The sequence below is a fragment of the Xenopus laevis genome, chromosome 6L, assembly GCF_017654675.1.
Source record: "Xenopus laevis strain J_2021 chromosome 6L, Xenopus_laevis_v10.1, whole genome shotgun sequence".
Taxonomy (NCBI): domain Eukaryota; kingdom Metazoa; phylum Chordata; class Amphibia; order Anura; family Pipidae; genus Xenopus; species Xenopus laevis.
This window is the reverse complement of record NC_054381.1, coordinates 12,673,230-12,690,615: the sequence shown is the minus strand read 5'-3', so window position 1 is coordinate 12,690,615 and position 17,386 is coordinate 12,673,230. Positions and strand designations below refer to the sequence as shown.

The 17,386-nt window shown below is 40.9% G+C and overlaps 1 protein-coding gene across 2 annotated transcripts in view; it reads left to right on the top strand.

Moving 5' to 3' along the window:
• The window catches only part of xylb.L (xylulokinase homolog (H. influenzae) L homeolog), a 76,577-nt gene that overhangs the window by 10,854 nt on the left and 48,337 nt on the right, over nt 1-17,386 (top strand). For both annotated transcript variants that reach the window (NM_001114828.1, XM_041565202.1), the window contains 7 exon segments: nt 2,566-2,638; nt 3,694-3,812; nt 6,812-6,893; nt 8,615-8,655; nt 10,549-10,664; nt 12,693-12,808; nt 14,231-14,304. In NM_001114828.1, the coding sequence (NP_001108300.2) occupies nt 2,566-2,638; nt 3,694-3,812; nt 6,812-6,893; nt 8,615-8,655; nt 10,549-10,664; nt 12,693-12,808; nt 14,231-14,304 (621 nt within the window).

Sequence of the window (17,386 nt, the reverse complement as noted above, 5' to 3'; positions counted from 1 at the left end):
TTATCTAAGAATACCATTCTCTATATCATACACCCCCTTTAAAGGTAGTGGTTATTTTTATCCTCTATTGAAACTGGCAACATATAGGGGCAAATTTACTTAAGGTCAAATATCAAGGGTTAATTAACCCTCGATATTCGAGTTAAATCCTTCGACTTGGAATATCGAAGTCGAAGGATTTAGCGATATTTGTTCTATCGCACAATTAAATCCTTCGAATCATTCGATTCGAAGCATTTTAATCCATCGATCAAACGATTTTTCTTCGACCAAAAAATGCTTAGGAAGCATTGACTTCGGTAGCTTTTAGGTGGCGAACTAGGTGGTCGAAGTTTTTTCTTAAAGAGACAGTACTTCGAAGTGGAAGTCGTAGTCGAAGGTCGAAGTAGCCCATTCGATGATCGTAGTAGCCAAAAAAAACGTTCAAATTTCGAAGTTTTTTTTATTCATTCCTTCACTCGAACTAAGTAAATGGGCCCCTTAGTATTTAACATTGCCAACAAAATAAGCAGGGTTTTAAGATATACTGTAAACCCCTTTTAAACATTTACCATATGGGAGGGAAGGAAAATCCTAAACAAAAATAAGCTCCTTAAAGGGGTGGCTCACCTTTCTGTTAACTTTTAGTATGTTCTAGAATGGCTAAGCAACTTTTCAATTGGTTGTCATTATTTATTTATCGTTCTTTAATTATTTGTCTTTTTCTTCTTCTTTCCAATGGGGGTAACTGCCCCCATCTAAAAACAAATGCTCCGTAATGCTACACATTTATTGTTTATTACTCATCTTTTATATTCAGGCCTTTCCTGTTCATATTCCAGTCTCTTATTCAAATCAATGCATGGTTGCTAGGGGAATTTGGACCCTAACAACCAGAGAATGCGAACTGGAGAGCGGCCGAATAAAAAGCTAAATAACTCAAAAATGACAAATAATAAAAAATGAAAACCAATTGCAAATTGTCTCACAATATCTCTACATCATACCATACATCGCACTATGCACAGGCAGGGGCTAAACATAGAGCTTTAGGGCTCACATTATTTATCCAATATCAGATAAGCCGTTTACAATACATTCGTTTTAGTGGCTGTTTAGAACTTAAAGGCAGGGTCCTTTAAGTTGGGGAGCCCAGGGCCCACCGGGACTAATGTCCAGGGCGCCCTCCGACCCCTCGCATCTATATGATGCGCCGAGCGCACATGGATGCAGGCGCCGCTCGTGGCGCCTGCGTGAAGGCGCTGCGGTGCTGCGGCGCTCCTAAATCAACAGGTGCTGAGCGCATGCGCAGCGCCTGAAAAAACTTTTTTTCCCTCCTGAATCTGATCGGGAGAGGGGACTGGCCCGGCGGGGGCCCATTAAGGGTCGGGGCCCACCCGTTTTTTTCCCGGTATCTCGCTGGGCCAGTCCGACACTGCTTAAAGGAGTTGTTCAACTTTGAGATAACTTTTAGTATGATGTAGAGAGGGATATTTTAAGACAATTTGCAATTGGTTTTCATTTTTTATTATTTGTTTTTGACTTATTAAGCTTTTTATTCAGCAGCTCTCCGGTTTGCATCTTAAGCAATCTGGTAACTAGGGTCCGAATTCCCCTAGCAACCATGCAATGATTTGAATAAGAGACTGGAATATGAATAGGAGAGGCCTGAATAGAAAGATGAGCAATAAAAAGTAACAATAACAATACATTTGTAGCCTTACAGAGTATTTGTTTTTTTAGAAGGGAGTCAGCGACCCCCATTTGAAAGCTGCAAAGAGTCAGAAGAAAAAGGCAAATAACTATAAAACGATAAAAAATAAATAATGAAGACCAATTGAAAAGTTGCTTAGAATTGGCCATTCTATAACATAATAAAAGTTACCTTAAGGGCTAGTCCACACGAGGAGATTCGGGGAGATTTGTCGCCTGGCGACTAATCGCCTCATCTTTTGAGCGACTATCTCCCGAACTGCCTCAGCGTTTTTCCCCATAGGCTGCAATGAAAAGTCCCCTGCGCTAATGCAGACGCGGCGATGCATTTTCAATAGTCACCAAAAAGGCAACTTTGGGCGACTATAGAAAACGCCACGTGTGCATTAGCGCAGGCGACTTTTCATTGCAGCCTATGGGGAAAAACGATGAGGCAGTTCGGAGAGATAGTCACTCAAAAGACGAGGCGATTTTTTTTTTTTTTTTTTTTTTTACTTGTAAGGGGGCCCTGGAACCAATGTTTTTTTTTTTTTTTTTTTTTTTAAAAATGTAAAAAAAAATTGGAATTTTTTTTTTGGGGCCCCAATTTTTTTTTTCGTGTGGCCTTACCCTTAAGGTGAACCACCCTTTTAACAGATGTCATTCTAGTAGTTTAGGTTTGGGGAGCTGCTTTTCTGGGTACCACTAGGGGGGGCTCTTGCTACTGGATGTCACTTTAGGTGCTGATAGCGCTTACCCTGCACATTCCCCTAACACTCCTATAATTTGAAACGACTAATTCATTTTTATTATTATTCATTGATGTAACAAACTCGGCACGTTGCCGGTGATTGGCCGGAGGAGATTATAAAATCCATTTCCCTTCTCTTGCAGAGGATTTCTTTAGTTAGCAGTTTTGCAGCGTCGCTTTTTCTCGGGGATTATGCGCCAATCGATTACAGCGACGGTAAGGGATTGTCTATTCACTCTGCTAGTTAATGCGCTCATTTCCCATAAGATCTGCACAAGGTTCTAAAAGGGCCCTGTCACCTAAGTGCCGCAAGCATTGTCACTGGGCCATAGTTATAACTACAACTCCCAGCATGCCCAGCCACTAATTGTTTGATAACTCCTTTGCAGGTGCTTCAATCTCTGTATCCCCAGCATACAAAGGCCACAGAGAATAAGCCCCTTGTACCATGAGCCTTAAACCCGGGCATTAGAATATTTCCAAGAGGAGGGTTAATCTGTGTGTTTCCAAGAGGAGGGTTAATCTGTGTGTTAGGCATTGTTATCCTTGCCTCTCCCAGAGCAATGCGGCTATTGACTAGAATAATTTACACTGATGGATTATTCTTCCCCCAACTGCGCGTCTTATTGACCTTTCTTTGTGAAGTCGTCAGGATGATTCTTGGCGTTTCAGCCTCCAAATCAATTCTATTTATTTAAGAGAAATAGTTAATTTTAACAAAGTGTATAATCTCTTGCCTTGCCATTTATTCCATGTTTATTCTACAGCCCTAACATTATTTACCCCCTACAAATCAGTCTCTGACCACTTAACCACTTACCTGCCATATAGAAACATTGGGGTAACAGTCTCCCTGCTATAGTTCCAGGGGTACCCAGGGCACAAATAAACACTCCCCCCAAATCTCCCCCTAACTGGCCTTCAGGCTGGGCCCCATAGCTCATAACAAGGTTACAGATATATAGAAACATTGGGGTAACAGTCTCCCTGCTATAGTTCCAGGGGTACCCAGGGCACAAATAAACCCTACCCCCAAATCTCACCCTAACTGGCCTTCAGGCTGGGCCCCCTTAGCTCATAACAAGGTTACAGATATATAGAAACATTGAGGTAACAGTCTCCCTGCTATAGTTCCAGGGGTACCCAGGGCACAAATAAACACTCCCCCAAATCTCACCCTAACTGGCCTTCAGGCTGGACCCCCTTATCTCATAACAAGGTTACAGATATATAGAAACATTGGGGTAACATTCCCTCTTCCTTATTTGTAGGTTCTGGCATGAATTTATTAAACATTCGTGAAAAGATTTGGTCAGAGATGTGTCTGGACGCCTGTGCCCCTAATCTGAAGGAGAAATTAGGATCAGTTGTCCCCTCCAGCTCAGTCCTGGTGAGTAAAAGATCCTGTTGCATCACTATCTGCAAATTGCATGAGTATCATATATAAACTACGCCCGGATTATAAAGGGTAAGCATCATGTGAACTTGAAGTCAAGACACTAAACAAATGAGAATTACACCATAAGCCTTAAAAAAGCTCTGAAACAGGAGCCTTGTTATAGCTTAAGAGGGCAATCTTTGTGTCAGTTCCATAAAGCATTTAATTCTCCTTTAAATCTCTATCCAGCTTTGAAACCTCTGAGTCCTGTGGAATTTTTTTTCCTTTACATTGGTTGCATTAAATGTGAGATCCTAAGCACAATTCAGCAGGAACAACCCCCTAAGTTTGCTCATAGTCTGTACAGAGAGATCCTATAAAACTATGGCAGAATATGTATTCCCCTGTACTAAGCACAAGTCCCCTAAGATTGTACAGAGAGATACCATAAAACTATGGCAGCATAGGTATTCCCCTGTACTAAGCACAATTCAGCAGGAACAGTCCCCTAAGATTACTTATAGTCTGTACAGAGAGATCCTATAAAACTATGGCAGCATAGGTATTCCTCTGTACTAAGCACAAATCAGCAGGAACAGTCCCTAAGTTTGCTCATAGTCTGTACAGAGAGATCCCATAAAACTATGGCAGAATATGTATTCCCCTGTACTAAGCACAATTCAGCAGGAACAGTCCCCTCAGTTTGCTCATAGTCTGTACAGAGAGATCCCATAAAACTATGGCAGCATAGGTATTCCCCTGTACTACAATTTTGCTATAAATAGACAAGTAGAAGTGTGTGGAAGGGGTAGGGTTGCCACCCAGCTGGTATTTTACCAGCCTAGCTGGTAAAACACCTGCCAAGGCTGGGGCCAGTATTACAAATTTACCGGCAATGTAGTTGTCGGTAAATTTGTAATACCCTTTAAAAAAAGCCCCTGGCCCGTCCCCAATTCTCTTAGATCGTACCTTTTTTTTCGGCCTTCTGGCCATCTCACAATTTAGCTCCGCCCCTTTTTCGGCACTGTACAAGGTCCAGCCCCGTTTTTGCATCACGGAACACCCCTTTTGTTCCCGCCCCCCACCGGCCGGTAAAAACTTTGAGAAAAGGTGGCAACCCTATGTAGGGGGAACATGAAAACGAATATTAGTCATCAGTGCCAAATTGGTAAACTGCTTTATCTGTTTATGCTATGTAGGTGTTTAATCGAAGGTAATATTCACATTTTCTGGACATTAGTGTTGTGTAAGATCTGTGAGTGTTTCCTGGGCTTATCTGTGCCATTGAGCAGTTGGGAGTCAGGGCTTCAAGCTGTGCTGTAAATTGTCTCTGCTAACAGCTCCAATAACTACTTGTAGCCATAAATACCAACTGCTTTCTGCAGTGAAAACACATAAATCTTCCCTCAGTTTTGCAATTAACTTGAATTTATTTACAGTGTTCTGTTCACAGTTTAATTAACAGAGGCTTTGGCACTAGAGCAACATGTTAATAATGGCTAGGGGGCGCTGCAGTGCTCTGCACAGTTACTACCCTCATACACCTCCCAAACACTAAGCCAAACACCCCAGTCTGCAAGAATAGCCCCCTAGATTTACAGTAATAGCCTTTAGAGAGCTACTAAATGACCCTAAATTTGCTTCTAGTCTGTTCAGAGAGATCACATAAAACTATAACAGCATAGGTATTCCCCTGTACTAAGCACAATTCAGCAGGAACAGTCCCTACGTTTGCTCATAGTCTGTACAGAGAGATCCCATAAAACTATGGCAGCATAGGTATTCCTCTGTACTAAGCACAATTCAGCAGGAACAGTCCCCTAAGTTTGCTCATAGTCTGTACAGAGAGATCCCATAAAACTATGGCAGCATAGGTATTCCTCTGTACTAAGCACAATTCAGCAGGAACAGTCCCCTAAGTTTGCTCATAGTTTGTACAGAGAGATCCCATAAAACTATGGCAGCATAGGTATTCCTCTGTACTAAGCACAATTCAGCAGGAACAGTCCCCTAAGTTTGCTCATAGTCTGTACAGAGAGATCCCATAAAACTATGGCAGCATAGGTATTCCCCTGTACTAAGCACAATTCAGCAGGAACAGTCCCCTAAGTTTGCTCATAGTCTGTACAGAGAGATCCCATAAAACTATGGCAGCATAGGTATTCCTCTGTACTAAGCACAATTCAGCAGGAACAGTCCCCTAAGTTTGCTCATAGTCTGTACAGAGAGATACCATAAAACTATGGCAGCATAGGTATTCCCCTGTACTAAGCACAATTCAGCAGGAACAGTCCCTACGTTTGCTCATAGTCTGTACAGAGAGATCCCATAAAACTATGGCAGCATAGGTATTCCCTGTACTAAGCACAATTCAGCAGGAACAGCCCCCTAAGTTTGCTCATAGTCAGTACAGAGAGATACCATAAAACTATGGCAGCATAGGTATTCCCCTGTACTAAGCACAATTCAGCAGGAACAGCCCCCTAAGTTTGCTCATAGTCTGTACAGAGAGATACCATAAAACTATGGCAGCATAGTACTAAGCACAATTCAGCAGGAACAGCCCCCTAAGTTTGCTCATAGTCTGTACAGAGAGATCCCATAAAACTATGGCAGCATAGGTATTCCCCTGTACTAAGCACAATTCAGCAGGAACAGTCCCCTAAGTTTGCTCATAGTCTGTATAGAGAGATCCCATAAAACTATGGCAGCATAGGTATTCCCCTGTACTAAGCACAATTCAGCAGGAACAGTCCCCTAAGTTTGCTCATAGTCTGTACAGAGAGATACCATAAAACTATGGCAGCATAGGTATCCCCCTGTACTAAGCACAATTCAGCAGGAACAGCCCCCTAAGTTTGCTCATAGTCTGTACAGAGAGATCCCATAAAACTATGGCAGCATAGGTATTCCCTGGTACTAAGCACAATTCAGCAGGAATAATATTGAACACCGTAGAATCCAAAACCCAACAAATATTAAAATCCTTTACTCGTCCTTTCCTTCGGCAGGGGTCAGTTTCCTCATATTACGTCCATCGTTACGGATTCAGCCGTGAGTGTAAAATTGTGGCTTTTACCGGGGATAACCCAGGTGAGGAGATGAAATGTAACAAACTTATTGTTAATGATTCTGACAGTCGGATAATCTTCTTTGATCAGTAGGAGTTTAATTAGCGTGTGTTTGAAATTTAAGATCATATTAAACAGCTTAATTGCTATTTACATCTTCCCCAGCTAATGGGTGTGATTCGCCGGCTTTGAATCCGTTCTTTTATAATTAGATTTAGTTTGCGTTATCAACGGGCAATGAGTATTTCCCAGAGTCAAGCAAAAAAAAAAAAAAAAGCACAATACTTTCCTTAAAGGGGTTGTTCACCTTTAAAGGGATGGAAAGGCAAACAAATAAAATCCCATTTTTACTTTCTTTAATGTAAAAGAAATCTATCTCCAATATACTTTAATTTAAAAATGTGTACCGTTTTTATAATAAACCTGACTGTATGCAGTGAAATTCTCCCTTCGTTTTACTTGCTCTTACTGCTGCAGATAGGAAACAGTCCCCAACTGCTCTGCAGGGAAACAATCATACTTTCAAACGGCAAGGGAGAGCCTCCACCTTACTTCCCTGACCTTGAGCAGCTGTGTTTGTTTCCCTGTAAAGCAGCCGGCGACTGTGTAGAAATTCATATCCACAGACCCAGTGCAGTATGTATATTCTAATTATTAATCAGTTTTGCTGTATCGGCTTCTGGCTGATATTAATTGCTGTTTTGATCATTTATGACGATCCCTAAGCTGCTGAATATAAAGCTAATTAACTCAAAAACCACAAATAATAAAAAAATTAAATCCAATTGTAAATCGTTTTAGATTATCACTCTCTACATCATATTAAAAGTTATCTCAAAGGTGAACAACCCCTTCAAAAGGGTGCTTCACCTTTACTTTAACTTTTAGCAGGTTATAGAATGGCTAATTCTTAGCAACTTTTCAATTGGCCTTCATTATTTATCTGTTATAGCTTTTGAATGATTTACCTGCTTCTTCTGACTCTATACAGCTTTCAAATGGGGGTCACTGACCCCATCTAAAAAAGCAAATGCTTTGTAAGGCTACAAATGTATTGTTGTTGCTACTTTTTATTACTCCACTTTATATTCAGGCCTCTCCTATTCATATTCCAGTCTCTTATTCAAATCAATGCAGGGTTGCTAGGGGAATTTGGACCCTAGTTACCAGACTTAAGATGCAAACTGGAAAGCTGCTGAATAAAAAGCTAAATAACTCAAAAACAACAAATAATAAAAAATGAAAAATAATTGCAAATTATCTCAGAATATCACTCTTTACATCATACTAAAAGTTAATTGAAAGGTGAGCAACACCTTTCAGGGCTGAATTTGACCTGAAGGAGTCTTTGGCAGGAGAATACCTATAATAATTTGACTTTTATCTTAACACACTGAGACTCATAAAGTTATACATTATAGGGATGCAGTAAATCCACAATTTTGGATGCGGCCGAACCCCTGAATCCGAATCCTAATTTGCATATGCAAATTAGGGGTGAGAAGGGGAAAACATTTTTTACTTCCTTGTTTTGTGAAAAAAAGTCACGCAATTTCCTTGCCTGCCCCTAATTTGCATATGCAAATTAGGGTTCGGGTTTGGCTGGGCAGAAGGATTCGGCCGATTCCGAATACTGCTGAAAAAGGCCGAATCCCGAACCGAATCCTGGATTCAGTGCATTCCTAATACATTATAATAAATGTGATATATTCTCCAATTAACGTTATCTCATTATTTCCCCAGCTTCTTTAGCAGGAATGAGGCTGCAGCGAGATGATATAGCGGTAAGTTCTTCTATGTTTCCACCAGCCCCTTCCTGGTTTTAAAGGAAGTGTAAAGCTTTGAACCAAATGAGTGTAAAATAGCTCAGAGAACTCCTCTTTTCCACTCATTCTTTTTTTAGATTTCAAGATATCAGCAGTTCTTACGCTGTTAATATAATGAATTTGAAACCGCAGTGCCCCCTGCTGCTCATTCCAGTTGCCTTGGGATGCTGCTCTGCTTAGAACTGATCAGAGAAATGTCAAATGACTCTTCCCTGCTCGCTAAGCAACCTTTTCTTTTCTCACTAATGTAATTTTCGGCCACAATGAACAGCAGATGGCGCTGTTTTTTCAAATTCGAACTATTAGAACTGTAAAAAAACAGTTAATATCTTGAAAGCCAGAAACAAATGTAAATTGCAAAAGTGCTCAGCAGAAACTACAGTAATCTGGTTCAAGGGTTTACATTATCTTAAAGACCATATTTTTTAATATAATATTTAATACAAAGCTTTATAAATATGCCATATAATTTTTTACACTCACACAATAGTTCACATAAACACACTGGGGCTCATTTATAAACACTGGAGAAATTTGCACTTGGGCAGTAACCCATAACAACCAATCAGTAAGTGGCTTTTTTCAGCCGTCTGCAGGTTGAGCAATGAAAGCAGACCTCTGATTGGCTGCCATGGGTTACTGCCCAGGTGCAAATTTGCCCAGCGTTTATAAATGAGCCCCAAATAATTGTTTTTTTCAGACCAAAAGCTAAGGACACCCAAGCCTTCAGCCGTAACCTTCCCCTTCACCAACTCATCACCAACCCCAATTACCTGGTGGCTCATTATGCTGGTTCTGTCTGAACTTAGAGAAGACAGCAGAGGTGTGTGCCCAGGGTCATAGGCCCCCCACTGTTGCATCTTAGTCATGTGCCTCTGCTGCCTACTCCTAATACTGGCTTTGAGGATTGATTTAATAACATAAGGGCTAAACTATACCAGTGTAGTTACCCACAACAACCAATCAGTAGTGGCGTTTGATTATATTTCTGTGAGTTAGATTGGTTGCTATAGGTAACTAAGCAAGTGCAGTTTAGCACCTGTGTTCGTAAAGAATCTCTAAGACTCTTCTCATGCATTCTTTGTTTCACTCATAACCCGGACAATTCACCCTCTATAGATGGGGAGCACATGTGACCCCCCGGCAGCTCATGTAGCGTTCTAGATGTTTACAGCTTATTTAAATTTGTTTTTCCCACTTGCACTTAACGTTTTTGTAAAGAAGCGCAAATTAGCATTGGTGATCGCAGAGGTTACATGGATTGTTTTTTTTTTAATGAGGGACTTAGTTTTTTTAATGAGGGACTTAGTTTTGCCTGCAACTTACTTGCTGCTTTCAAGGTTAAAACTCCCAAACATGGTTACCCTTTTATTAGACTCCAGTGGGATCACCTGACTATCTCCGGAAAGGGTTGGGGCTACAACATGTTTGGGAGTTTAAACCTTGAAAGCAGCTGGTAAGTTGCAGGTAAAACTTAGTCCCTTTGTAAAATGTATAATGAAGCAATAGAATTCTTAATGAATCAGATGAAAATTGAGCGTAGGACTGGCCAGATATGGGATGACTTTGACGTAGTTGGCCAGCTTAAATATATTGTAATATATGGACAAACAATCCCTGTGTTGTTTAAAGGGTAAGGCATTTTTAATACTTTAGCTTAAGCTATAAAATGTCTCAATGTTGTTGATATATTGATAATGGGTTGAGTGCAGACTCTTGTATTTATGTATTTTGTGGTCACAGCCTCATTGCACCCCCACTTAATGTTTTTAAAAATTAGTGGTGAGCACAACTTTCCCTTGTTTGCTATAAAAACAAGTCCATGACGTAGCTGCTCCTTTGTTTTGCCAGGTCAGTCTTGGAACAAGTGATACGCTCTTCCTTTGGATTCAAGATCCTACTCCTGCGTTGGAAGGTCACATCTTCTGCAATCCTGTTCAGCACCAAGACTACATGGCTCTGCTATGGTGAGAGTAAACAAGGGACACAGAATGCAGGTGATGTTTAAACGAAGAATGCTTCAAGCAGCAACATCAGGGGCCCTAACATTAAGAAACAGAACCCCTCAGTGACGTCTAATATCCTTATCATTTACAGTAGGGGGTACATTATCCCTTATTATACATGAGTGATACTCAGAGTTCCCTGTATAGTAGTGATGTACAGGTCGTCCCGATACCGGCCGACCCGCGGGTCGGGCTGCTTCAGGCCGACCTTGCTGCTCCACTTGCAGATCGCGACCTTCGACTGGCGGCTTCCAACTTTTGGCTTCCTGTTTTATAGGTTTGCGCCTGCCCCCACCCCTTTTGTGATGTCATCAGCAGGGTGGGTCTATAAATGGAGGGGGGATGTGGGTCAAGTTTTTCTCAGCCCGCACATCACAACTGTCACTTCTAACTCAGCCTGCAGCCTTGTGTCTTTATATGGTCACAGAACCCCTCAGTGACTAATATCCTTATCATTTACAGTAGGGGGTACATTATCCCTTATAATACATGAGTGATACTCAGAGTTCCCTGTATAACTCAGCCTGCAGCCTTGTGTCTTTATATGGTCACAGAACAACCCCTCAGTGACTTCTAATCTCCTTATCATTTACAGTAGGGGTACATTATCCCTTATAATACATGAGTGATACTCAGAGTTCCCTGTATAACTCAGCCTGCAGCCTTGTGCCTTTATATGGTCACAGAACCCCTCAGTGACTTCTAATATCCTTATCATTTACAGTAGTTACATAGTTTACATAGTTAAATTGGGTTGAAAAAAGACAAAGTCCATCAAGTTCAACCCCTCCAAATGAAAACCCAGCATCCATACACACACCCCTCCCTACTTTTAATTAAAATTCTATATACCCATATCTATACTAACTATAGAGCTTAGTATCACAATAGCCTTTGATATTATGTCTGTCCAAGAAATCATCCAAGTCCCTCTTATAGTCATTAACTGAATCAGCATCACAACATCACCCGGCAGTGCATTCAGTAGGGGGTACATTATCCCTTATAATACACGAGTGATACTCAGAGTTCCCTGTATAACTCAGCCTGCAGCCTTGTGCCTTTATATGGTCACAGAACAACCCCTCAGTGACTTCTAATATCCTTATCATTTACAGTAGGGGGTACATTTTCTCTTATAATACATGAGTGATACTCAGAGTTCTCCGTATAACTCAGCCTACAGCCTTGTGCCTTTATATGGTCAAAAAAAACCTCAGTGACTTCTAATATCCTTATCATTTACAGTAGGGGGTACATTATCACTTATAATACATGAGTGATACTCAGAGTTCCCTGTATAACTCAGCCTGCAGCCTTGTGCCTTTATATGGTCACAGAACAACCCCTCAGTGACTTCTAATATCCTTATAATTTACAGTAGGGGGTACATTATCTCTTATAATACATGAGTGATACTCAGAGTTCCCTGAATAACTCAGCCTGCAGCCTTGTGTCTTTATATGGTCACAGAACCCCTCAGTGACTTCTAATATCCTTATCATTTACAGTAGGGGGTACATTATCCCTTATAATATTGAAAAAACAAAACGTGAAGCAACAATTTTTATTCTTGTGACTGTGTTTTATTTACTTATTTTCCATATTGTTACATGTGTCTCTTGTTACTGGTTTCAGCTTTCCTGATTCTTTGTTGCAAGGAGACAAAGGTATCATATAGAAGTAGCTGGAAATTGAACCAGTAAAGGTGATTTACAGCTACAAAGAAGCAAAGCCATGAATTGCCTGTAGAGTGAATGGCCGCTCCTGAGATGACTGTCTCTCCCTTCTCCTGCCCTGCCATTCACATGTAACAATCATAATATCACAGCGACAGCCTTGATATTTATTTTCCCCTGGAGTCAGATGCAATTTTGGGAGCTGGTTTGATTGGGAGGCGCAGAGAGGTCAATATTCCATTTCAGAGTGAAAGAGTTGCGTGTCAAAAGTCTTCTATGTTCCCTTAATGGTCTCACTCGCTTCTTTCAGTTTTAAAAATGGCTCCCTGATGAGAGAGAAGATTAGAGACGACTGCTCATCGGGCTCCTGGGAAGTCTTTTCTCAAGTGCTCACATCCACTCACCCTGGAAACAATGGAAATATAGGTAAGTGCACGGACGCTTGGAATGAGCCACTTCAGGAATGGAGGGGGGCTCCATCATGGATGCCCTGCAATATATATATACACACATATTTATATATAAAGCACTGCGTATCTTGACAGCGCTATATAAATAAATGATGATGATGATGATATAGATATATATATATATATATATATATATATATATATATATATATATATATATATACAGGTTATATTGGAAAGGTGCTTAGAATTAAAGCCCATCATTATTGGGTTTATATCCTCTTTAACCTGTGGGAGGTGTAAAATGCAGTGGCCAGTGTGTATCTGTGGATAATTCAGGTATGGGACCTGGTATATTAATGCTCGGGACCTGGGGTTTTCTGGATAAAGGCTCTTTCTATAATTTGGATCTTCTGTATAACAGATCCCATACCTGTACTACTTATGCTATAGAGATGAGTTGTCCCACTTTGGCCATCCCTGTATATTGCTGCTTTGGGTATTATTCAAGGGAAAGTAACCAGTAAGAAAAGCTGAGTTCTCTACATACATGCCACAGTTTGCACTGAATTATGGGAAGAAACCAAATATATTAACGGTATTAAGCACACAGTACATATATTTTAATGGGGTGGTTCGCATTTGATTTAACTTTTAGTATGTTATAGAACGGCCAGTTTGAATTTGCAGCGAATTCATTAAACTTCGCCGGCCTCAAAAATTTTTGGGCTCGCAGCAGAATAGTTGCTCGGGTCTAAACCATCATTCATCAACATTATTTGGACTCCCATTGACTTTAATGCCAGCGCCAAATTGACGTGAGCATCACAATTGACACGGTTGTCAAAATCAGTGTTTCTCGAACTTTTCTCCGTTTTTTCCAGCGAAATGGGACAAATTCAGCCATCACTAGTCTTCATTATTTATTTTTCACAGTTTTTGAATTATTTGCCTTCTTCTTCTGACTCTTTTTTTAAAAAACAAATCTGTAAAGCTACACATTTATTGTTATTGCTACTTTTGAATATTATTCTTTCTATTCAGCCCCTCTCCTTTTCATATTCCAGTCTCTTATTTAAATCAGTGTATTGTTGCTAGGGTAATTCAGACCCTAGCAGCCAGATGAAATTATAAACTGGAGAGCTGCTGAATAAAAAGCGAAATAACTCAAAAACCACAAATAATAAAAAATGAAAACCAATTGCAAATTGTCTCACTCTCTGCATCATACTAAAAGTGAACGACCCCTTTAAAGACATTTAATCATGCCAGCAGCAAATGTACAACTCCCAGCATCCAGTGACGTGGGGTTATGCAAGTGCAGTGTATATTATAACAAAGCAGCCCAGTGTAATTAGCAATGTACTAGTAGCTGGTTTATAAGATTCAGGTGACGATGGATTTATATATATCCCCCCTTTTTTCTTTTTTCAACCAGGCTTTTACTTTGACGCTATGGAAATCACTCCGCAAGCTATAGGTGTCCATAGGTTCAATTCTGACAGCCAGAAGGTAAGGTACATATCTGACATTGTATTGTATCACAGCTCTAACAAGGCCTGTCCTTGATTAATGTTTGTATTCAACAGATGACCTCACTAACAATGGGGGCTCCATTCCAGTTGCTTACACTCTACATCCCAAAATGAATGTACTGCCTTGGATTTAATTTGGGTTGAATTATTTGGGATACGACAAGACACCTAGACACCTGCTCCTCTGGCCTATTAGCGCATGCATCCAATTTGTTCTTGGAGCTGTGCTTATAAGTGGATAACACAACAGGGCGTTCTGAGACATTGGGGCTCATTTATCAACACTGGTTGTCATGGGTTATTTCTCAAAGGCAAATTTGACCAATCAAATCGTTGCATTCATTGTTGTACCTGCAGCTGGCTAAAAAAAAAGCCAATAACTGACTGGTTGCTATGGGTTACTGCCCATGCGCAAATTTGCCCAGTGTTGTGATGAGCCCCATTGACAACAAAGGTCAGAAGCAAGCTATGATGTCACAATCAAATGCAGTGATGAGCATTTTTTAAGCTAACGTAACAGAGTTATTTAAAGAAGACCTACAGCATAAGTAAATACCTCTCTTAAAAAAATGTATGACTAATATGTGGTACTGGTTTTACTTTGGTCTAAAACCTAATATTTTCTTTATAAATGGCCCCTTTATTGAAGCTCCCTATAGATCTGCTGCAGTCACTGCCCGTGTTTCATATGAGGGGTGGGCGTGTCTTCTAACTGTGCCTGACATAAGAACAGTAGGCAGGGGATAACCAATCAGAGCCTAGCAGTCACACAAGCAAAGACAGTCTTTAGTTCCCTGTCAGGTCAGCCTAGCTGCTGATTGGTTCGTATCCTACAGTGCAGTTTGCTGAGTACCCCCAGCTCCCCTGCACAGCTTGGGAAAGGAGTCATATAGGCTAGAGTCCTGCGCGGAACCAATTTGTTAAACCCTAACCCGACCCGCAACCCGCATACTTACCCGCTTGGACCCGCTACCCGACAAGACCTGCAAGTACCTTATCCGTAACCCGATCTGCGACCTGCTGACCATCAAGAAACAGGAAGTGCTGTCTTTTTAAACCGGAAGTGACATCATTAGAAGTAGGCGTGGTCAGAAAACAAGGAGTAAAACAGGAAGTGCTGTCATTGTAAACCGGAAGTGACATCATTAGAAGTAGGCGTGGTCAGAAAATAAGGAGTTAAACTCGCTATTGAGAAGACCCGCAAACCCGAGGAACCGCTGACCCACATCTAAACCCGCTCCCGAAACTTTTACCTGCAACCTGCAGGGTACCCGAACCGCTGCAGGACACTAATATTGGCAACAAACCATTATATTTAAACAAACCATTAAAAAATACTCTTCAAGTTCATCACTAGCAGGACACGTATGGACACCCAGCACACTCGTTGGAGCTATGGGGAATGGGGGGAACCCTCTTTCTTCTGTGATCACCAAACTGCCCTGCACTGATGGGCGAAGGGAGCTCATCGGTCTAGTGCCTTGTACTAATTAAGCCCTGCTCCTGACAGCTAGAAAATGCTTTTGGAACAGACTGGATGGGCTCTTCTGCCAGAAGGTCTCCATAAGCCCTTGCTATGATCCAGTTGTTGGCCTGTGGGTCAGCACTCACGTGACTAGAATAATCCTTTTTCAGCAAAGAGGGTCACTGACCCAGGGTTGGCACCCCTAGTGTTCAAGCCTTGCCTTCTTCTTTAATCAATAGCATTTCAATAACAAGAGTGGCCAGCCACGTTTAAAAAAAATTCTTATTATTTGGAATGTAAGAAGCACCTCCCTTCCCCCAGTGGTGCGGAATGAAATAAAGAGCTGGAACTTGTTTTATGTGAGAGTTCAGGTGCCCTTATAATTTCTTTCTGCTGAGTGACACGGGAAATTGAAAGCGGAGGCCTACAGGATTACTTATCACTTCCCAAGGCAGGGAGCTCTGCCAGCAGCCTAAAATAGTGAAGCAGAAATTCAAAAGAAATATTGCTCTTTCTAGGAATTTTTTTTTTCCTTGGCTAAGCACCCGGCATTTAAACAACCATCAGAAAGGGGTGTTTATGGGGATTATCCTGCCTGATCGCTAGAATGCTGTCAGTAAGCAGAGATCTCAGAGGTTGCCTTTAATGGTTTTATTTTAATTATACATTTTACATTAGGGAATACATTATCTCATGCAAAACACGGAACCTTGAGAACATGACATTACTAAGCACTAATTTTAACTAGGGATGCACCGAAACCAGGATTCGGTTCGGGATTCAGCCTGGATTCAGCCGAATCCTGCTGAAAAAGGCTGAATCCAGGCTGAATCCCGAACCGCTGCCCGGTCGAACTGAATCCGAATCCTATTTTGCATATGCAAATTAGGGACAGGGAGGGAAAACGCATGACTTTTTGTCACAAAACAAGGAAGTAAAAATGTTTTCCCCTTCCCAACCCCAATTTGCATATGCAACGTAGAATTTGGTTCGGTATTCTGCCAAATCTTTTGTGAAGGATTCAGCCGAATCCAACAGATTAATGCACTGATATATAATTGAAGGCTGGCGCAACTGTGGATGTCTGCTTCTTTTTAACCCGGCGTTCTAATTTATCCAACAGATTAATTTTAACAGATGACATCACTAAGCACCACGTATAAGGATATAGTATGGGTTATTAATGGGCTCTGTGTATCAGTGTTATGGGACCTGTTCTCCAGAATGCTTTTGACCTGGGGTTTTCCGGATAAAGAGTTTTTCCGCAATTTGGATCTTTATACTTTGAGTCTATTAGAAAAACCAGTAAACATTAAATAAACCCAATAGGCTGACTTTGCTTCCAATAAGGATTAATTATATCTTAGTTTGGATCAAGTACAAGCTACTATCTTATATTAAAGGAAAAAGGAAATCCTTGTTAAAAAATTGCATTATTTGGATCAAATGAAGTCTATGGGAGACGGCCTTCCCGTAATTTGGATTCTAGATATCGGTTTCTGGGTAACGGATCCTATAACTGTAATACTACCCCTAATGTAAAATAAGCATATTAGAAGTTGCCGAGAAATTCCTTGAAAACTACCCAAAAACC